This window comes from Pogona vitticeps, chromosome 10, assembly GCF_051106095.1.
Source record: "Pogona vitticeps strain Pit_001003342236 chromosome 10, PviZW2.1, whole genome shotgun sequence".
In the NCBI taxonomy this organism is placed as follows: Eukaryota; Metazoa; Chordata; class Lepidosauria; order Squamata; family Agamidae; genus Pogona; species Pogona vitticeps.
In genome coordinates, this window is record NC_135792.1 from 27,062,406 (window position 1) to 27,081,864 (window position 19,459).

Sequence of the window (19,459 nt, forward strand, 5' to 3'; positions counted from 1 at the left end):
TGCCCCCGTGGGTCTGGGGACGTTCCTGTGGTCGGAAGAGGCGAGGGGAGGGTGGGTGTTTCTCTCAGCCGCTCCCCAGGGCCTGATCTCTATCCAAATGAGCTGGGAGAGGGTTAGGGTGAAGTCAGAGTCATGGAAGAAGGTCACTGGTTCCCAGGGAATGGGGGGGGGGGGAGAGACGCGTGATAGCCTGGGGAGGAGAGGAGACTCCTCCTCGCTCCTCTGCAGGTGAGCCCTGGACTGTGATTGTACACCTGCAGCTCTTGTGTGAGGCCTTTCCCTGCGGGTGGCAGCCCCTCCCGGGCTCCCTTCTTGCTTTCGTGTCTTCGAGGATACCTCTGTCAAGCAGGCTGATCTCTCTTGGACTGTTTTTCTCTCTGGCTCCAGCTGATCTTCCCAGACCTGGTGGAAGGCCTTGTTCTGGTCAACGTGGACCCCAATGGCAAAGGCTGGATCGACTGGGCAGCCACCAAGGTGAGCAGGCTACCCCTCCCCAACAGATCTCCTTTTGATGGGGGATCCCTTGTCTCGAGCTAGGGGGTTGGGCTTGATGGCCTCACAGGCCCCTTCCAAGTTCACCATTCTGTGATCCTCTGATCTCTCCTTTGCCCTCCCCTCCCTGCTGCTCCTCGAGTGGGTGGTCCAACAGATCCTGCATGCCGGCTACTGGGGTTACTAAGGTTCTGAAGGCAGAGGAGCCGGCTGGAGTGCACAAGGGGGGAGGACTGTTGTGCAAACAGTGAACTTCACCCCCATCCCCTTGCTCAGGGCAGTTGCCAAGTGTGAGAGCTGCAGAGAGGGGAGGTCTGGGGTCTCAATGGATATAGGATCCTTTCTAAGGGGGCGAGCACGTATCCCAGACCTTAATGAAGGATCCACAAATCCCACTTTGCTTGTTGGTGTAGCAATGTGTAGCCTGCAGGATTAATTCATAAGCCACCCAGAGAGGGCATTAAGCGCTATGAAGCAGGATAGAAGCTGCACACAAGGAGAGTGCCCGATGAAGGAGCAAATGCGGTGCGTGTTTGCTTGGGACCGGCATCGTCAGCCTGACCAATGGGACCGATGCCTGAATCTGCTGGCGAGGAATTGGACTATTCCCGATCATCGTGAGACAGTCTTTTATTGTGACCATCCTCTCTTTTCAATCCTCAGCTCTCTGGCCTGACCAGCACGCTGCCTGACACAGTGCTGTCCCACCTGTTCAGCCAGGTAGGAAAGGTGAAGCATCTGCCCCAGGAGGAGAAGCTGTCGGGGGGGGGCAGGGGGGGCGGGCAGGGCCCCATCGCTGTGCCGAGTCCTCTCGGCCCCTTTCCCAGAAAGATTAACAGGCAGCCTCGCCCTTCCGAGCAGCGGGGAGAAGGCCAGGGATTCCCACAAGAGGTGGGACTTCCAAATTTGACTTCCAAATAGTAATTGTTTCATGGGACCTTGTTTGAAAACGAACTTGTTGCCAGTCTCCACTGCCAGACTGAAAAAGTGACTTGTTGCACCTGTTGCACTGCCTGGGCTTTTCTGTTGTTTTCCCCTGCTCAAAACAGCAACAAACGAACAACCACTAACAGGAAACTTGGCAAACTGTCTCTAAAACGCTTTACAAATCTCCTTTAAAAGTAACTTTTGAAAGTCAATAGAAAGTGTTACTTTAAACACCAACAAGGCGGCTTCGCTGCTCACTGTCCTCCTGGCTTTATTGTTGCCACTGCCTTTGTCTTGGCCTGCTTGCGGAAGGAGAGCCAAGATGGGGCCAGCCTGGCCTCCAGTGGCAGGGAGTTCCAGAGTCTGTTTCCCGGGCCCCAACCTGTGAAAGGAGGGGGTGCCTAGAGAAAGGCAGGCTTGCCTAGAGAGACGTGTTCTTCCAAGTGCGTTGCTTGGACCCACGTCGTTTAGGGCTTTGTACTTTGAACTGTGCCCGGAAACTGGCTGGCCGTTGGGTGACACCCCCCCACCTCCTTGAGCCCCACTCCTTCAGTCCACTTTGGGGGCTCCACACCCTCTGAGGCCCTCTCTTCCGGCCGCCCCGTCTCCGTGTCTGCAGGAGGAGCTGGTGAGCAACACGGAGCTGGTGCAAAGCTACCGCCAGCAGATTGGGAGCCTGGTCAACCAGTCCAACCTGCAGCTCTTCTGGAACATGTACAACAGGTAAGGCCAGAGTGGCTGCTGGGGGTGGGGGTGGAGGAGGGGGGCCATCATGGCCTGTCTCAATGAACCCTTTTCCTCCCAACATGTGGCTACCTTCCCCCCCCCTCTTTTTTTTCGGCTACTCAACTTCCTGCTCCAGCATCATTTCCTCCCACCTCCTGCCCAAGAGAAAGGCACATGGGGCTGAGCATGAACACTCCTCTGTGGTTTTTACTTGCCTCTTCTCTCAATGCACTTGGGGTAGGATCGCTCAGGAGTGATGGGTGTGTGTGTGTGTGTCCCAGTCCCTCTTCTGTTCACCTGTCACTGCTTCAGCTTTCTTGTTTGAGAAGAGCCAGTTGGGTGAAGCATTTCCCCCTCCCCCTTTTCCCCTCCTTTTATAAAATTTATTTTGCTTCTGTTTGAGAAGGATTCCCCTCACTCACCCTCCCTTATTGATGCTCCAGTATCCTGACACTGGAGGGACCTCTAGGTCGGACACTCTTTGCAGTATGTACAGGAAGGAGCTTTTCCTGCCACACACACACACACACACACACACACCCGACCTTCTTGCCCCCTTGGCTTGGGCCGTGTTTTCCTTACTGGCCTCTCAGAGCAGCTTTGGCCAGAGCGGCAGTGGGCAAGTGCCAGTCTGCCAAGAGAGACCAAACGCTGCCTTCACTCTGCGCGCGCACGTCTCGCTCAGGGAATCTCTGAAACCTTTCCTGCTTTTCTCAGCCGCAGAGACCTGGACATCAATCGACCTGGCAGCGTCCCCAACGCCAAAACCCTGCGGTGAGTCCCCAATGCCTCCCCAGCAGTTTGGGGGACCGAGGGGTGTGTGTGGGCGCACGTGTGGGACAGAGAGGATCTCCAAACTAATCCCTTCTCCCCCCTTGGGGTTTGCAGCTGCCCCGTGATGCTGGTGGTGGGCGACAACGCACCTGCCGAGGATGGAGTGGTGAGTAAGGCCTCTTCCCGGCTGTTCTGCCGTTTCCAAGGCCTCACGGTTGTGATGAGCGAGCGGCTTGGTCACGTCACGGCATGCGTTCCTTTACTTGGGGTTGCACAGAAACTTAGCCGTTGCTCTTTGCAGGTGGAATGCAACTCCAAGTTGGATCCGACCACCACCACTTTCCTGAAGGTAAGAGGGAGGGAAACCACCGGCCACTCTGACCCTCAATCTGTTTCCAAACCCCCACCCCTCCTGGTGGCATCCAGCTTTCCCCTGCCGCCACCACCACCACCCTCGGGTTGACCAAGGCAGGAGCCCCATCGCTCTCTTGAGCTGAAAACGGTGAAGAGTCTGGTGTTGTCTGGACCCTCGCCCGTTCCATCGGGGCTGTGCTTTGGGGGATGATGGGGCCACTTCTCTTGCTACCTCTGAAGGCATAAACTATGATGCAGAGAAGCTTCTGCTAGGAGACCCTCTTCCTCCGCTCTCTGGCTGCCCGAAGCTTCCTCCGGCCTTCTCTCGCTGGGCTCTTCCTTCACTGCCTCCACCTCTGGAGCCCCCCCAGGGGCAAAAAAGGAGGGGGGTTTCCTGCCTTGGGAACCTCCCTACAAGAGTGGCGCCTTCCTGAGCGCAGGGTCCCCTTGGCTTCATCCCCTCTTCTGAGGGGGTGCCAGATGGAATAAAGGGGCCTGCGGGACTGCCAGACGGGCAACCCCCCTCCCTCCCAGTGGTTACTCAGGGGCCACGCACCCCGATGCTGGCAGTGTCGGTCTCCTGTAAAGGGGTGTGTGTGTGTGTGAGGGGGGGGGAGTTCAACAGGAGTGAAGAGACAGGAGCTACCCTTGCAAAGTTGTCTCTTTCAAACCAGCCCTCCCTCCAGTCAGGCTCTGAGAGGGGGAGGCGGCGCTCCCGAAGGTGGCTCTCTGCCTTTCCTCTGCACCCTCGTGAAGCAGGTCCTGCGTTGAGCGGAACTGCTGGAGACGCCCCCGGTCTTTTGCCTCCCGGGAGGTGGCTTGGCCCCCTCAAGAGGGTCTGGCAGGAGGAGGTCAAAGAGGGCAGGGGCAGGGGGAGCTGAGCCGGATGGCCACCCCCCCGATGGCACTGCAGCCAGGGGTCACCCCATAGGCCAGGGCAGGGCAGCAGCTGCAGGGGGTGGTGGGGGTGGGGGGTGGTCTTGAAGAGACCCCTGCCAGGGCAGACGGAGGGCCCGCCTTGACTCTCCTCTCTTTCCTACACAGATGGCTGACTCTGGAGGGCTCCCCCAAGTCACACAGGTGAGTCTGCCTGCCTCCTTTGCTTGTCGTCCGTGTGCCCTCCCGGTTCGGTTGGGAATCTCTCAGACCAGGCGCCGGAAATAAATAACGACGTGATTTAGTTGTGCAGACTATAGATTCACGTTTAGAGCACCGTGCAATTAGAATTTTAAAAATGAGATGCCAAAACTCTTCCTGCACACACATACACAGAGAGAGAGCAGAGAGGGCTGTCCCTGTGCCGTCCTTCTCACGCGCCCGTCCCCTCTGCTTTCTTGAGCAGCCTGGAAAACTGACAGAAGCATTCAAGTACTTCCTGCAAGGCATGGGCTACAGTAAGTATTTCGCGAACTCCAGGGACCGAGAGGGGAGGGGAGGCAATCTGGGGGGTCGGAGTGGTGTTGTGTGGGATGAGCTGCAGGATTAAAATAGGCCCTTGCTGTTTAAGGGGGGGGGTGTTTGTGGGGTGAGGTTCCACTGAGGTCCCCCAGGTCCTGCCCTTGCCGAACGAAGGAGGGTGTGTGGTTTTTTGTTTTTGTTTTTTAATGGGGAGCTAGGCGTGTGTAGGCCACCCACTGTCCACCATACAGTTGGCAGTAGCCGCGGTCATTGGAGGGGGAGGGGAGGGTGCCGGCTGGGAGGATTCGATCTCTCCACCCTTCCACCCCCAGCTGCTTGGTTCCTAGCCATACCCACCTTTCTCTTACCTGTGCTTTGGGGAAATCACTCCTGAAGCCGTTGTCTGGGACAGTGTCTCAGTGGGGGGGCTTCTTTCGTGTCTGTCCTGTGTCCCGGGTGGGTCTTTTGGGGCTTCTGGCAACCTGCACAACAGCCCAGCAAGGCTGGCCACTCCAGAGAGAGAGAGAGAGAGAGAGATTTTCAGCTGGTGTGTGTGTGTGTGTGTATGTGTGTGTGTGTGTGTGGGGGAGAACACTGCCCCAAGGCTGCCGAAGTAGGTTTGGATCCAGGTTCAGGTCTCTATTAGGTTTCTATCATCCGGACCATGTTGCGAAAACGTGGCTTCCTTCCCAGAAGGCAGCCAGTGTGTGGGAGAGCGCACGCAGTCTGAGCAGGGCGCTTTGTACCTTGTGAAGAGAAGGACGCATGAGAAGAATTAGGCTGTGTGCACTCTCTCTCTCTCTCTCTCTTTTGTGGGGATGGGGGTGGGTGTCAGTCCTTGCCTTCCTCTCCCGTTCTGATGTTGGTCGGTCAACCCCTGAGGACTTCATGCCCCCAAAGATGTCTCCTGCCCCCTCTGGGACCCCCACCACACCGACTGTGTCCTTGCCCTTCTGCCTCCGATTCAACCCTCCCTCTCTCTCTCAGTTGCCTACCTGAAGGATCGAAGGCTGAGCGGAGGATCAGGTACCCCTTCCTCTGCTGCCCCCCACCCCACCCGCGTGTGTCTGCTTCTTCTCACCCCTACGGGTTGCACGTGCCCCCCTCCCACCCTTGTGCCGCGCACATTGCTGCTGCTGCTGCCGGACAGTGCTTGGCTTCTGCCTCAGCTTCTGCCTCGCTTGTGCCAGATCCGCCTCCCAGTGAAAGGGGCTGGTGGGCAGACGCAGAGCCCTTGCTGGGCCACCCTGGGTCTCCTTTGGGGGGGGGGACTCCACTCAGCCAGGCTCCCCCAAGGGGACTTCTCTGTGTGCGGGGAAACCAAGGCTGCAGGGGCTTCCTGATGCAGGTTGTGGAGCTGGGCACCAGAGCGGTGAAGGGGGGTGGCGCCAGGGGTGTGTGTGTATGCTCAAAAGACGGTGCCCAGGGACCAATTCTCAGCCTGCCTTGCCAACGGGCCAGAAGCCTGCTCCTGTTAGGGTGGCCACTTTTCATCCCCTAATTTTGTTTTCTTTAATACTTCTGGGCAGGCCTTCCTGCCTTCTCCCTTTCTACCCCTTTCCTTCCTTGCCTGAGGGAGATGTGAGCCCCCCCCCCGAAAGGGGAAGGGTTCTTGCCAGGAACTGAGTATCTTTTTCCTAAAAAGAATTTAGGGTCATGGTACGGCTGTTCCGCCAAACCGTCTTGATGCGCTCCTCGGACAATCTTTATATTCCTCTGCCCTTTTCCGCCTTCCAAGTTGGTGGACGAGGCGAGAGAACCGGTCAAGCTCAAACGGGACCGTTTCGCTTCCCTCCCTGGCGTCACGCAAACTCCTTTCTGGGGTTGTGCCTTTTAGGCAGTGTTACGCCGACCACGCTCCACACGCACACGGAACGTAGCTGCCTCCGTTCTTCCTGCCTCAAAACCCTGGTTGCCTCGTGAGGTCAAGACCCTAGAAGTTGGTACGCAGATTTCCTCTGCACTCATAATAATCCAACTAATACCTGGATGGGATATTATGTATTTTATTAAAAAGAAAAGGGTTAAGCAAAAATGGATAAAATGGTCCCCAAAAGTAAAAAGGCGAAAGTGACTCAAAACATCCTTGGTAAAATAAAACAAGGTGAGAGGAAATTATAAAATCCTTTCTCAAAGAAGGCGTACGCTTAGGAAAATAAGGAAGTTCTCGCTAACCGACCTCTCTTATTCCCAACTCATGCTGAGTTGGGAAGGAGGGTCTCCTCAAGCGTAGGCTGTCCCATTTCAGAGAGACAAAGTTTGCCCTTACATTAGGATGCTTCCTTCTGTCTCTTCTTTCCTCGAATCTCTCAGGCTTCCTTTAGACAGAACCCTGTTTGATCTTACAGATGCCATCATCGCCTGTCATGGCTGTTTAATCCTTTCAAGGATCTCTAGAATTCCTTTTGAGTATCTTCCGGAGTTAATGGATTGCTTCTTTAATGGAGTTTCATCCCTCAGTACAAATTTCCATACCTTTGGGCAGGAAGGAAGAACTTCCCTTGCGAAGTCCAAGGCTGCTTTGAACTGTCCTCTCCCCCTGGATAAAGAGTCAGGGTCCCCTTTGGCAGGCAATCTACAATCTGGCCCCTTTTTTTCTGACCATGACGGAGGGCACTGTCCTCTGTTGGGCCTCCCCATTACATGCTGCGATCTCAATAAATTAAATACCATTGATTAATTCATTGAGTATTTAAAAGGCCTTTAAAACTGCCCCGTCCGTGTCTGCCTGTTGAGTTCTTTGGGCATAAGAAGAGGAAGCGCCACATTTTTCCCCCACAGCTCACGTGGGTCAGGTTGTGTCCAGATGCTGCCCGCCCCCTGCCCCCCCCGGCCCCATGGAGCTTTCTTGACCTCCGGGCTGGGCTGCCTTGGGAACTCTCGGACTCCGTGGGTGGGACTGTATTGCCGTGGCTGCTGCTTCCGTGGCTGCTCAGGGGTGGGTAACCCGGCGGGTGGAATGACTTCTCCCCTCCCTTCTGGCCTGAAGCCGCACACCTGCAGGGGTAACGCCTGAGAGTGCACGCGTGTGCAGAGGCTGGCTTCCTGGCACTCTCCGAGACGGGGCTGGATGCTGCTCCCTGGCGCGCGGGGGGGGGGGGGGGCTTCTGAAGCCCACGGGGCAGCTTGTCTTGGTGGCCCTTGCTCTGCCTTTCTTTCTCGTCCCTTTCCGTCTGGACGAAAGGTTGACGCTCTTGTCGGTCTCTCCTCCTCCTCTTCCTCCTCCTCCTTCTCCGCAGTGCCCTCGGCCAGTATGACGCGCCTGGCTCGTTCCCGCACAGCCTCCCTCACCAGCGCCGGCTCGGTGGATGGCAGCCGCCCCAGGGCCTGCACCCATTCAGAAAGCAGCGAGGCCATGGGGCAGGTCAACCACACCATGGAGGTGTCCTGCTGAAGGTCTTCGTCGTCTTCCTCCTCCTCCTCCTCCTCCTCCTGCTTCTCCTCCTCGCCAACCCCTCCACTTGAGCGTCCACTCATCTCGTCACTCTCCGGCTGACCCCCCCCCATCCTCTGCGGCTTCCTGTGGTTTTGCCTTTTTCGCTGTCTGTCTTCTTTTCCTTTTGCATTATGGGATACAGAGTTTGGGAGGGGCGTGTGGGAGGGCATCCCCCCCCAGGCCCCGTTTCTGAGCGAGAGCTCTGCTCCTCCACTTTCCCCCTCTCTCCCACACAAGGAGTACTTGGGTGGGTCTTGCAGGACAGCATCGCCCCCGGCGGGAAAGAGCCTCTACCAGCAGCCCGAGGCAAGGTGGGGTGGAGAGGGGGTTTGTGGGGCAAAGACCCCCCCCCCACGGGGAGGAGGAGGACCCTCACAACCGAGCGGCAGGTAGCTTGGCCTCTCTTGGCCTCACGGGCTCAGTGTGGCTCTGGCGGGTGGAGGGTCCGTCCTGGTGGGGGTGGAGGAGCAGGAGGTGCCCGAATGGGAGAAGGGGCCGCCTCAAGGCAGAGCCCCCCCCCCATGCTTTCTGACCCAAGAGGGAGGCTGGTCTCAGAGCGCAGCTCTGGCAGGCCACAAGGACTGGCACACACGTCCCCTTGCCACAGTCTTTGCCCATCCCTGGCCAGAGCAAAGAGCAGGGCCAAACTGGACCCGGGTCAGAAGCGGGCGGCTGTAGCGTAAATTGCACCCTGAAGGTGGGCGCAGGTCGGAGCCCGGGGAAGTTCCAGAGCGGAGCGACAGCCGGGGTTCCAGGAGAGGAAGGAAGGTCGGGTCAGGATTGGTTCCAGGACTTGCTTTGGGGTTCGTAGCTGACCCTACTCAAGAGCCAGGGCTATAGAAGGGGCCATATCAGGGGAGGTAGCCGCTGGCCACCTCATAGTTCAGATGAAGGACCGTCAGTGGCAGGAGCCCCAAAGGCAAAGATAGGCTGATGCCAGGGTGAAGATGGCGCCGGAGCTGCAGAAAAGGGAGGCTGTGATGATGGTGTGTGGGGGGGGGCACGAAGCCTTCCCTAAGGCTGGGGACAGGCAGCCTGGGTGGGTCTGTTGCACCTCTTGCCACTTGTCCCCCCCACCCCCGAAAGGATCTCCTGTGGGCCACCCCCACCCCCACCCCCTTGAAAATAGGTGTTGTTGAGGGTTTTTCCTCTCCAGAGCTGGGAATGAAGGGGAGTTCACTTCTGGATATAAGACACAGAAAAAGAGAAAGAGAGAGAGAGAGAGAAAGCCACATTTCACTACAAGAAGATTCAATGCTTTGCTTTAGATGCTCCTTGTTTGCACTGCCAACAAAATGTCCCCGTTTGTGGGTGAGGTGTGTGTATTGGGGGACACACACATGCACGCGCGCACGCACACACACACACACACACATATGGATCCATCCTGTGGCCCTTCCCTGCCTAACTGTGTCCCCCAGGAGCCATTCGCTCTTCTGGAGTCTGCTGTGTTCGGGGTCCGGTCAAGGCGAACCCCTGTTGCCTGCTGGTTCCCCCCCCCCCCCCCCATGGATGGAGAAACCAGCAGGTTCATGTTAAGAGTAGGAAGCGAAACCTTTTCCTCTTAGGGAACGTCCGCCCGCTTCTGGACACAGAAGGTTTGCCTCGTGAGACTCCGGCTTTGTTGCTGCTGCGAGGATGGAGGTGTCGTAGGGCTCAGGACCTCCTTTCCGTGTCTCCTTGCTCCATTCCCCTGACCCCCCCCCCGTCCCCAAGCTTAAGTGCTGTGTAATCATGAAAACACTGTGTTGCCATATGAGTTGTAAACAAGTAATATAAAGGAAGGCCCTGATCTCTCCGGCAGAGCTTTTTGGGACCTCCGTTCTGGCTGAAGGGACGGGTGGATTCTTTTTGTTTCCAAAGGGGGGGGGGCGTGAGGAATCCGTCTGGGCCTCTGTCGTCCCCCCCCCCAGGCCAAGGCCTAATCCTCCTCCACATCTGTTTTCTTCCCTCTGTTAGCCTCTCTCCCCGGCACCCTGTTATATGGCTCAATATTATTAATAATTTAAATGCACACCCCATCCTCCTCCATCAGAGCCAGGGCAGCTGATAATCCATATTGGGGGGTGGGGAACAGTTAAATGTCACAACAGCCGGGAATCTGAAGTCACAGTCTATGAACATATATTTTAAAAAATCACAACTAAGACACACTGAAGCCACAGAGCACAAATGTTTGGTTGAAAACTCCCACACGTGGCCAAAGCAATAATATACTGTATATATATTTTAAAACCCCACACTCCATGCAGCGGCTTCAAGCAGACAAGGCAAGGGGTGGCCTGCGGTTGTCTGGGGTGTGTGGAATTGCTCCTTGGGGTTGCCCACAGGCAGCCACCCGTGGGATTCCCACACCCCTGAAACTGCCCCCTTCTGTCGCAACTCTGGTGTTTGGTGCTTTGCCCGTGTGGAATGGCCACCCTCTCGGCTGCCCTTGCGTTCGCCAAGGGTTCCCGGGGTGTCCCAACGGGTCAGCGTCACAGAGGGACCAGGTTCTCCCCCACCTACAGCAAACGGGCTTGGGGGTCCCACCCCACCCCCCAAAGCTGCCCGTCCTCGTTCTGCGTCCACCACACAGCCACACGTGTGGCCTTTCCCCCACGTCTCCGGGGGGGGCAATTAGAGGTTCTGCCTCCTTTGCTGAAGAGGGGGTTGCACATTTATTTCAGAATCATTTCCTCCCCACCTGCTTCTGGCCACTGGTGCCAGAGAACCTCTTCCTTCCAGTCAGTCGTGGTAGGGCCAGGGCCACCAAAAAGCCACGAGGGGGGGCGCGCTTCCCAGCCAAGAGGCGTCCCAAGCGGCAAGGAGGTTCCCCCCCCCCCCGCTTGCCTCCCTGAGGAATTCCAGGCTGGGGCTGCTCAGCTGGAATTAGATGGGGGGGGTGAGTTGCCTGAAAGGTGTGAAGAGTCTCATTGTGCAGGTTCCCCCCCCACACACACACCCTGACTGTGACCCAGGGCTCCTAGGCTTGGGGGGAGGGGGGAACGAAAACTCCGCACACCAAACACACATGCACAACAAGCAGGCCACGGGATAATGGCTGCACACCCACGCTGGCTTGTCCTTCCCAGCCCATCCCTTGCTTTTTCAGAAGGACTCCCTCTAAGTTTGCTCCTGGCATTTCCTTCTGTCCCTCAAAGAGGGTGGTGTGTGTGTCTCTCTCCCCCCCCCCCCCCGTGTGTGTCTAAGGCTCTCCTGTCGACATGCCACAAGAAAGGGCTTCCTGGGGAGACGGGGAGGAAGGCCCTGCTGGGCGGGCAGGTGGGCATTCTGAGCCCCACCTTCTGCAAAGGGGCTGCTGCTTGACCCCTTGGCCCTCCACGCCCAGTCCCAGGGCATCTTGCTTGTCTCCTGACCTTTCCCTCGTTCTGCCCCCCCCCCGTGTGTGTGTGTGTGTGTGTGGGGTGTCCACACAAGCCAAGGGCCAGGAGGGTTTGGCCCAAGGAGCAGGAAGCGGGGGCCTCTGATGCTCTGCCCTGGCCTTTCTCGAGCTGGCCCTTAAGTACACGGAGAGGGGGTGTGGTGGGCCTCTGTGTGTGTGTGTGTTGTATACACACAAGGCATCTTGCATTTAAAGCCACTTGACTTGCTACAACCCCCTCTGAGACCCTGTGTGGCGGCGGATCTTATAATCTCTGATGCTTCTTTCGTTGTGCTTGGAACAGGATCATCCGAAAGCTCCCTTTTATTTTTATTGTAGAGACTGCTGCAACTTTTCTTGCTGTGTTCTTTTAGATGAGACAAACCTACTGTATTTAAAAAATCACGATATATAATATTTATCTTGGATTCCACCGCCCTTCCGTCATCTGTAGCAATGCGCAACCCCTGTGCCGTTTTATTCGTTTGTGTTTTGTTTTTCCAACCTGAAGGTGGGCTATAAGGGATGACTGTTGGGGGGGGCGGGCGGTGGGGTGTGTGTGTGTTTTCCCGATGAAGGTGGAATTTAATATATACTGTATATTTTTTTTCTGTACGAGATGAAATGTATTATTTTTGCGCATGATGGTCGTTAATGCTGGTCGCATTGATGCCACAATATCTATGAAATGTAAAACAAGCCCAACCCCCAACCATTCTGGTAGAGAAGGATTATTGTGTTGACAATTAATAAAGTTATTAATATTCCAGCAGACTTTGTCTTTGGAGTGGAACCTACACCTTAACTGTGCCTGCAAGGGGGGGGCGGGCTGTTGGGGTGTGTGTGTGTGTGGGGGGGAACGGGAGCCTTTGGGAGCAAAAATGGGAGCTTTGGGACTTCTTGACGAACACGTTTTTGGTGGCGCAGCGCTTGGTGCCGTGGGGACGAGCCGTCGCGTGAACAGTTCTTGCGAAGTGGCGAGGCCCTCCCCGTGCAGACGACCGGACCCGTGTCAAGAGGAGGAACCCGTGTCCGCGTGGGGGCAGCTGAAACAGGAGGGCCAGCCAGGAAGGCAAGCGCCCCCGCCGGTTCACACGTGCAGCACAGGCGCAGCGAGAGGCGCACACGCGGAGGGGGGGCCGTGTGTAGATGCGGTGCTTGGGGGGCGCGGCGAGGCACACAGCCTTCCTCCTTCCCTGCAACCCCAAAAGGGAAACCGCTTTGCCCGGTTTACATTTTTCCCCTCCTCCGCCTCCGGTGCAAAAAGCATCCCGGCAGAGCCGTTTTTGCAAAGATCGGTCGGAACGGAACCTGTGGAACTCCCGGCTACGAGGCAAAGCGAGAGGCTGGTCGCTTTAGAGGGAGAGCGCGAGAGCTGCGCAGAGCGCATGCGTATACGGTGCCTGCGGTTCCCAAGCGGCCGGCGCAGGCGCGCCCGTCTCTGCGCTTGCGTCATCTCCTGCGGCCCTCTCGGCCACCGTCGTCGCTTGCGTCAGGGCGAGCGCAGCCATGGCGACCGGGGGACCCCGGAAGAAGCAGCGCCGCGGGCACGGTGATCCGCGGGGGCCCCTGAGCGGCGTCCCTGACGCCCTCCCGGCCTTCCTGCGCTGGTGCGCGGACGGGGGCCTGGAGCTGAGTCCCAAGGTGGGGGAGGGACACCCCGCCCCGCAGCGCCTTTCGCCTTTCCCCCTCCCTCCCTCCCTCCCTCCAGTGGACATTCGGGGGGGGGGCAGGAGCTCTTCGGGGACCCCGTCCCGTCCCGTCCCTCGGGCTCTCCCCCGGCCTGGCCTGGCCTGGCCTACCACGCAGGAGTGTCCTGAGGAGAAAGGAGGGGGAGGGGAGGAACTGCGGGGTGGGTGTGGGTGGAGAGGAGCAGATGATGAAGGAAGGAAGGAAGGAAGGAAGGAAGACGCGCGCCCCCCCCCCCCAGGGCAGAAGGCTTCCCCCATTCCAAGTCTCAGTCGAGAAAAGCCCCGGCCTCCTCCTCCTCCTCCTGCAAAGCCCTTCTCGCCCCCAGGATTAAGGCCAGAAATGCTCAGGGGGTGGGGTGTGTGTGTGAGTCGGTCGGTCGGTCGGTGGGCTTATGCATTTGCAGATCCTTGCATTGCCTTCTCCAAAATGCCTTTTGCTCCCGTCAGAATACGTTTTGCTTTGCCTTTTTATCGTTTTCTGGTTTTCCAGATCACGCTGAGGCAGGTGAGGCGATGGCGGGTCTGGGGGTGAGACAGCAAAAGGGCGAGGGTTAAATGTCCTCGCTTGCTGTGCTGCAGAGGAAGGAGGAGGACTTGGTTTGGGCGCCTGCTGCTACTACTAGGTGTCTCTGCATCTCCCTGAAAGAGAGAAGGTCAGCCCCGGACAGGACAGGGTGTTTCCAGGGATTTGGGGACCAGGGTCTGCCTCCAGTGTGGCAAAGTCAGGATCCATGCCAGGGGAAGTGCATGCATCTTTTAAAATAATAAGTGTGTTCATATACTGTAGAAGGAATCTCGCAGGGGGTTCGGTTCCTATGCTGCTGCGGCTGCACCTGCTCTTCCGCCGTCCTCAGACCCACCCTTAGAGATCCATGCAGTTATGAATAAACCGGGGTCTCCCATGTGCTTCTTTCCCCTCCGTTGGCAGATCTGTGTGAGCAGAGAAGGCACGGTGGCCGATTATGGCCTGGTGGCCAGCGAGGACCTTGAAGCCGGAGAAGTCCTTTTCACTGTCCCAAGAACTCTGCTGCTCTCGCAACACACAAGCCCCATCGCTTCCCTGCTGGAGAAAGGTACGGGAAGGGAAGGCCCTTGTGCCTGGGTCGGAGCAGAACGGCCTCAGGAGCTTCAGGCTCACTTGCTAGCCTGGTTTGCAGACCTGAAGAGCCTGCTCTCTCTCTCGCTCTCGCTCTCTCCACCGTGGGTTGCAATGCCTGTTGGTGTTCCTTGGAGCTGCTGAGCAAACGTGTGCACGTGGACACACAGTGTAACCCTTGCCGGCTGAGGAGCGGAGCGGAGAGGAGAAGACCCCCACCTCTCAGAAAGGCTCTGAATGCCTCAAACCTTGTTACTAGCATCGGGTAGGAGGAAGGTGCATTTGCTTGTCTTTATCTTCATGGTGGTTTTGTGTTCCTGCCTGTGTTCTAGAACAGTGGTTAGCATTTTTTTTTTTTTTTTTTTTTTTTTGCAAGCCTTCACCGCCAGCTGTGCTGGCTGGGGTTTCTAGGAGTTGCAGTTCAAAAACACCTGAGTAACCGAAGGTTAAGAACCACTGCTGTAGAATCATTCTGGCATTTGTATACCCTCTTTCCTTCTCTCTCTCTCCCCCCGCCCCAATCAACAGAACAAAGCTCCCTGGAGAGTCAGTCTGGCTGGGTTCCCCTCCTGCTTTCTCTGCTACATGAATCCACAGACAGCAGTTCCTTCTGGAGGCCTTATTTCTCCCTCTGGCCCAACTTCACGGGTCTGGATCACCCCATGTTTTGGTAAGAGGCAAATGATGTAACGGCGGTGCTCTACTAACCCCCAGCTTCCTCCTGGAGGCCAGCTGCCGTCTCTCGGAGGTGGCCGTGATCAGCAAGAGCTGGCGCTGAGCACATCTTTGTGTGTCCAAGCCTGTTTTGGTTGTGTGAGCAGGAAAAGAGGCGCTTGGCTAAGGGCTGTCGACAGGTTCTTCTCTGTTGGAAGCCCCAACTCTTCCCATCCAGTTCTTATCCTCCCATTTCTTCCTCAACTCTTGCCGATTGTATGGTTCCTTACTGTCGACAGAATTTAAAAGGCTTTTGCTCTTCTTTTGATCCTCTTTGGTGGTATTTGAGGTGTTTTGAGAGGCTAGCTTGTTCCTGGATACTATAGTGACCGCTTTGAATCTTGAGCAGGTTTGCCTCTCTGTTTCACAGTCTGCACCCTCACGTTTACTCAGATGGTGTTTAAAGAAAGTGAAGTGTGCAGCATTTGAGCGAATGCAACACAAGAAGTGAAAATTAAGCGAGAGTGGCAAGTGCTCTTTTTTGCAAGGATATCAGCAGTGGGGATGATGAACTGAGGAAGAACAAGGGAAAAGGGAGTCGTTTTGCCAAGGAACTCCTGATCTGTAACCTCTGAGATGAGAAAACCATCCCCCCTCCCTTAATATAACCTGAGCTGTCTTCTTACTCAGAATAGAAAACAGTGTGCTTTCCGGCTTGATGTTTTGTGCAGGAGCAGTGAAGAGCGGGTGAGGCTGCTGCGAGGGACGGGGATCCCAGAAGCAGTAGACAAGGATTTGGCCAGCATCCAGGTGGAGTATGCCTCTATCATCCTGCCCTTCATGAAGGCCCACCCCGAAACCTTCAACCCACAGGTGCACACACTGGAGCTCTACAAGAGGCTGGTGGCATTTGTCATGGCCTATAGGTGAGAGAGAGAGAGAGAGAGAGCCAAGAGGTGGGCAGCAGTCTCTGGTGGACCCCGTGGGAGTCCGTGGGAATTCTAAGGGAGGCCGGCTTAGGGTTGCCTCCAGGCAGGACCATGAGAGGGTGGACAGTCCCGCCTAGAGGTGCTGAGGGGAGTCCCCCTCTTTCCCTGAGGAGGGGAGAGCCTTGGTGAGCTGAGAAGATGGGAGGCAAAGGCCTCCCATTTCAAAGGAGGACGGTTGCCACTCCTTTTGTTCTTTTTCTTACCCACATCTTTATTCTCTGGCCTTGATAACTGAAAACTTCTTTACAGACTGTGTTGTCCTCAGAATTTGAGTAGGCAAGTAGAGTGGGCTTGGAATATTTCTGACTGTGTAAACGAACAAGTTAGAAGCAGAGGATCAGATGAAGTTATGCCCAGTCAAAGGTGATCTGATCTCGAGTGTTCCTCCTTTCCAAATCTTTTGTCAGAAACCTCTTAACCGCTTCTCGGCAGTTTGGCAGCGATGAGGCTTTCGCAGACCAGACCCTCGGGCTTGTTCCTCAAGCATTGGCAGCTGTTCATGGATGGGGAGGCCTGCCGTGGTCTTGCCCTATGCAGAGCTGTCTTGCTGGTTTCAGGTTTTCAGCTGGGTCTGGCCAGCCAAGAACGTGGATAGGAGGCTGTCAGGGGACAGCCGGGACCCCCAGGCAGAGCTATGAAAGGCTTCTGCTGGAAACCCCTGCAGAACCATGGCTGCCAGTCAGAGCTGACAATATGGGGCTAGAGGGACACTTGAGGGTTGGTTTGGGAGTGGTGGTGTGGATTTCTAGAGCCATGTCCCTTGGGGTCCCTCTCAACCCTTCAAGGAGGACTCTTGTTGTGCTTCATGCTCTTGTCTTTGCTTGTGATTAGTTTCCAGGAACCCTTAGATGAAGAAGAGGAAGATGAGAAGGAGCCCAACCCCCCTGTGATGGTCCCCCTGGCAGACCTCTTGAATCATGTGGCCAACCACAATGCCAACTTGGAATATTCCCCGGTGAGCAGAAGATGCCGCAGATAAGGGCAGTCAGGCTTCTGGGAGAGGGAGAACAGGGCATGCCAAGCAGAGGCCGCTCTATCAGCTGAGCATGTTCTGGCTTAAGAGAAACCTCCATCGTAGCAGCCGGAGGCAACTGCCTTCCCCCACCACCAAGGCTATTTCTTTCTTGCTGTGGGGAGGTCTGTAGTGTTGGGAATATACAGTTTGAGTCAGATGAACTTTAGAAAGGATGTTTCAACAAGCTTAAGAATTTACTTGGTGGGACTCTGTGGTTTGGGACGTGGTGGCGCTGTGGGCTAAACCGCAGAAGCCTTTGTGTGCTGCAGGGTCAGAAGACCAAGCAGTCGTAAGATCGAATCCACGTGACGGAGTGAGCGCCTGTCACATGTCCCAGCTCCCACCAACCTAGCGGTTCGAAATCATGCAAATGCGAGTAGATTAATAGGGACCACCTTGGTGGGAAGGTAACAGCGTTCCGTGTCTAAGTCGCACTGGCCATGTGACCACGGAAGATTGTCTTAGGACAAAACGCTGGCTCTATGGCTTGGAAACGGGGATGAGCACCACCCCCTAGAGTCGAACATGACTGGACAAAAATTGTCAAGGGGAACCTTTACCTTTTACTCTGTGGTTTATGTCTTTATTTATTTGGAATTATTGCCTCCCACTACTCAGTCAAAAATGTGCAACAGAAAGATGTGGAATGGAAATGGAAGTGGGAGTTTCTAAAAAGCAGGATGCTGAAAACACTGTTACAAACAAGCCCAATGCACAAGAAGGGGTGGCCTAGAAAGATATCAGAGTGGCTGAAAAAGGAGTGTTCTGGTGAGCGGAGGCTTAGAAGGTCAGATCTTCTATAAGATTCGATAGACTCCCCCACAGGGGTTGCCTTTGTCAGGGAAGACACAGATGCTGAAAATCGTTGGGAGAGTTGCGGTAGGGTGGAATATGTTTTCTTGAAAGATCTGTGGGGCTCTGGAGTGTATGTTTATACTTTCCTGCCCCTTCCACAGGAATTCTTGCAAATGGTCACAACTCAGCCTGTCCGTAAGGGCCAAGAGGTCTTCAACACCTACGGACAAATGGCAAACTGGCAGCTGCTTCACATGTATGGTTTTGCTGAGCCGTATCCTGGCAACACAAATGACACTGCTGACATCCAGATGCTGACTTTGTTCAGAGCTGCACTGGAAGGCAAGTGGCCCTCCAGGCAGGACCTCGCATTGGTTGCCCGAGTAAATAATAGGATCCCTGACAAGGGCTCCTTTGGTTCTTGTGTGTTGCTTTTTGCTGCTCTGTCTTCGTCCTACGAGATCCAGAGCAGGGGAGGCAGTTCCTTTGCCTTTCCTTCCAGGCTACTGAGATGTTTCCTGCAAGCACATAGCTCCTTTCTCCCCAGAAGCGCTGGGTGGCATCAGGTCCCCTAGCAAGCTCTGTGATCAAAAGAGGATTTCAGCCCAGCCGTTCCCTGCTTGTCAGGCATTCTTAACTACAGAACAGGGCCTTCTGTTGAGAGGGGCAGCTCTCCCTCTTAAAAGATGCTTTAGACACAGAGCACTTACTTACCCACTTGCCCATCTGCTTTGGGGACCTGGCGCTGCCTGCCTATTGAAGCCACCCCTTGCCTTTCTCCCTTCCCATCAACCAGCTACAAGGACAGAAGCCGAACGGCAGCTGGTCTCGGAGCAATGGGACTTCCTTTGCCAGCTGGAGATGGTGGGTGAGGAAGGAGCCTTTGTGATTGGTTGGGAGAGCGTTTTTACAGAAGAAGAGCTCTTCACAGCATTGAAGGTGAGTGATCTGGTAGACAGATGGATTATATTAGACTCCCTTTTACCTCCAATGCTTAACTCAATATTGGCGTGGATGCTGTTTCCCCGAGATCCACTGAAAGCACATTCCAGATGTTTTGCACATCTGGCAAATCAATTGAACTACTTTCTTCAGTTCTGTCATTATTCTCAGATTTTCCTTTTGTGGCTGTAGGTGCTCAGCATGTCTGCAGAAGAATTCAAAGAGTTTAAAGATCAACAGGTAGAAGTGGGCACGGAAGGCACCGATCCACCACTGCTGTCCGTTGCCATCATCCCTAATCTGAAAGCCTCCTGGAAAAAACTTCTCTGTGGGGCCACACAGCTGACCCTGAAATCCTATGACACAGGCCTGAAAGAGGAGGAAGACCTGCTTAAGGACCTGCAGGCTTATTCGCGGCTTAGCCGCAGAGAACAGTTTGCCCTGCAAGTGCGCTACGGGCAGAAGAAGGTCTTGCACCAGTTGCTTGAGCTGGCCAGGTAGCAGCAGCTCAGCCTGTTGGGAGCTACTGGTGTCCTTGAGGGGTAGGGTGGGGGAAGCTACCAGGACACGTGCAGGAACCAGTGTGGGAGGGTAGTTTTGTGTCAGACCTGGCTTCAACCAGCACCACCCTGGCCATGAAGTTCACCAGGTGCTCTGGGACACTCGCTCTTGGCCTAATCCCCCTCACAGGGTTACTGTCCGCTCCTCCGAGGACACATGGGATAGAAATGTAATAAAGCTATACTAACAGAGCCGTCTGTCAGGATTTGTGCCAACCCCTTCCTCCCCCCCCCACTTTTCCTTGT

General features: G+C 55.7%; 2 protein-coding genes across 7 annotated transcripts in view; both read left to right on the forward strand.

Moving 5' to 3' along the window:
- NDRG4 (NDRG family member 4) overlaps positions 1–12,243 on the forward strand; it is a 32,588-nt gene extending 20,345 nt beyond the window's left edge. For 4 of the 6 annotated variants that reach the window (XM_072980568.2, XM_072980565.2, XM_072980563.2 and 1 more), the window contains 10 exons: positions 388–474; positions 1,156–1,212; positions 2,039–2,142; positions 2,863–2,919; positions 3,034–3,085; positions 3,221–3,268; positions 4,318–4,353; positions 4,616–4,667; positions 5,659–5,697; positions 7,911–12,243. In XM_072980568.2, the coding sequence (XP_072836669.1) occupies positions 388–474; positions 1,156–1,212; positions 2,039–2,142; positions 2,863–2,919; positions 3,034–3,085; positions 3,221–3,268; positions 4,318–4,353; positions 4,616–4,667; positions 5,659–5,697; positions 7,911–8,065 (687 nt within the window). In that variant the 3' untranslated portion in view covers positions 8,066–12,243. The remainder of the gene's footprint in view (positions 1–387; positions 475–1,155; positions 1,213–2,038; positions 2,143–2,862; positions 2,920–3,033; positions 3,086–3,220; positions 3,269–4,317; positions 4,354–4,615; positions 4,668–5,658; positions 5,698–7,910) is intronic. The other 2 variants (XM_072980564.2, XM_072980567.2) reach the window with 1 other exon arrangement.
- Positions 12,244–12,931: 688 nt separating this feature from the next.
- On the forward strand, positions 12,932–19,405 carry SETD6 (SET domain containing 6, protein lysine methyltransferase). The gene is made up of 8 exons (XM_072980581.2): positions 12,932–13,115; positions 14,091–14,235; positions 14,787–14,928; positions 15,644–15,838; positions 16,733–16,856; positions 17,873–18,053; positions 18,508–18,650; positions 18,846–19,405. Exons 1-8 carry the CDS (start codon positions 12,981–12,983, stop codon positions 19,152–19,154), a joined length of 1,374 nt encoding a protein of 457 aa, XP_072836682.2. The 5' UTR covers positions 12,932–12,980; the 3' UTR covers positions 19,155–19,405.
- The last annotated feature ends 54 nt before the right edge of the window (positions 19,406–19,459 follow it).

Coding starts and splice junctions, on each gene's coding strand:
- SETD6 (XM_072980581.2), top strand. CDS start 12,981: ATGGCGACCGGGGGACCCCGGAAGAAGCAGCGCCGCGGGCACGGTGAT. Junction 13,116..14,090: donor GCCTGGAGCTGAGTCCCAAG/GTGGGGGAGGGA, acceptor CTCCGTTGGCAG/ATCTGTGTGAGCAGAGAAGG. Junction 15,839..16,732: donor GCATTTGTCATGGCCTATAG/GTGAGAGAGAGA, acceptor GCTTGTGATTAG/TTTCCAGGAACCCTTAGATG.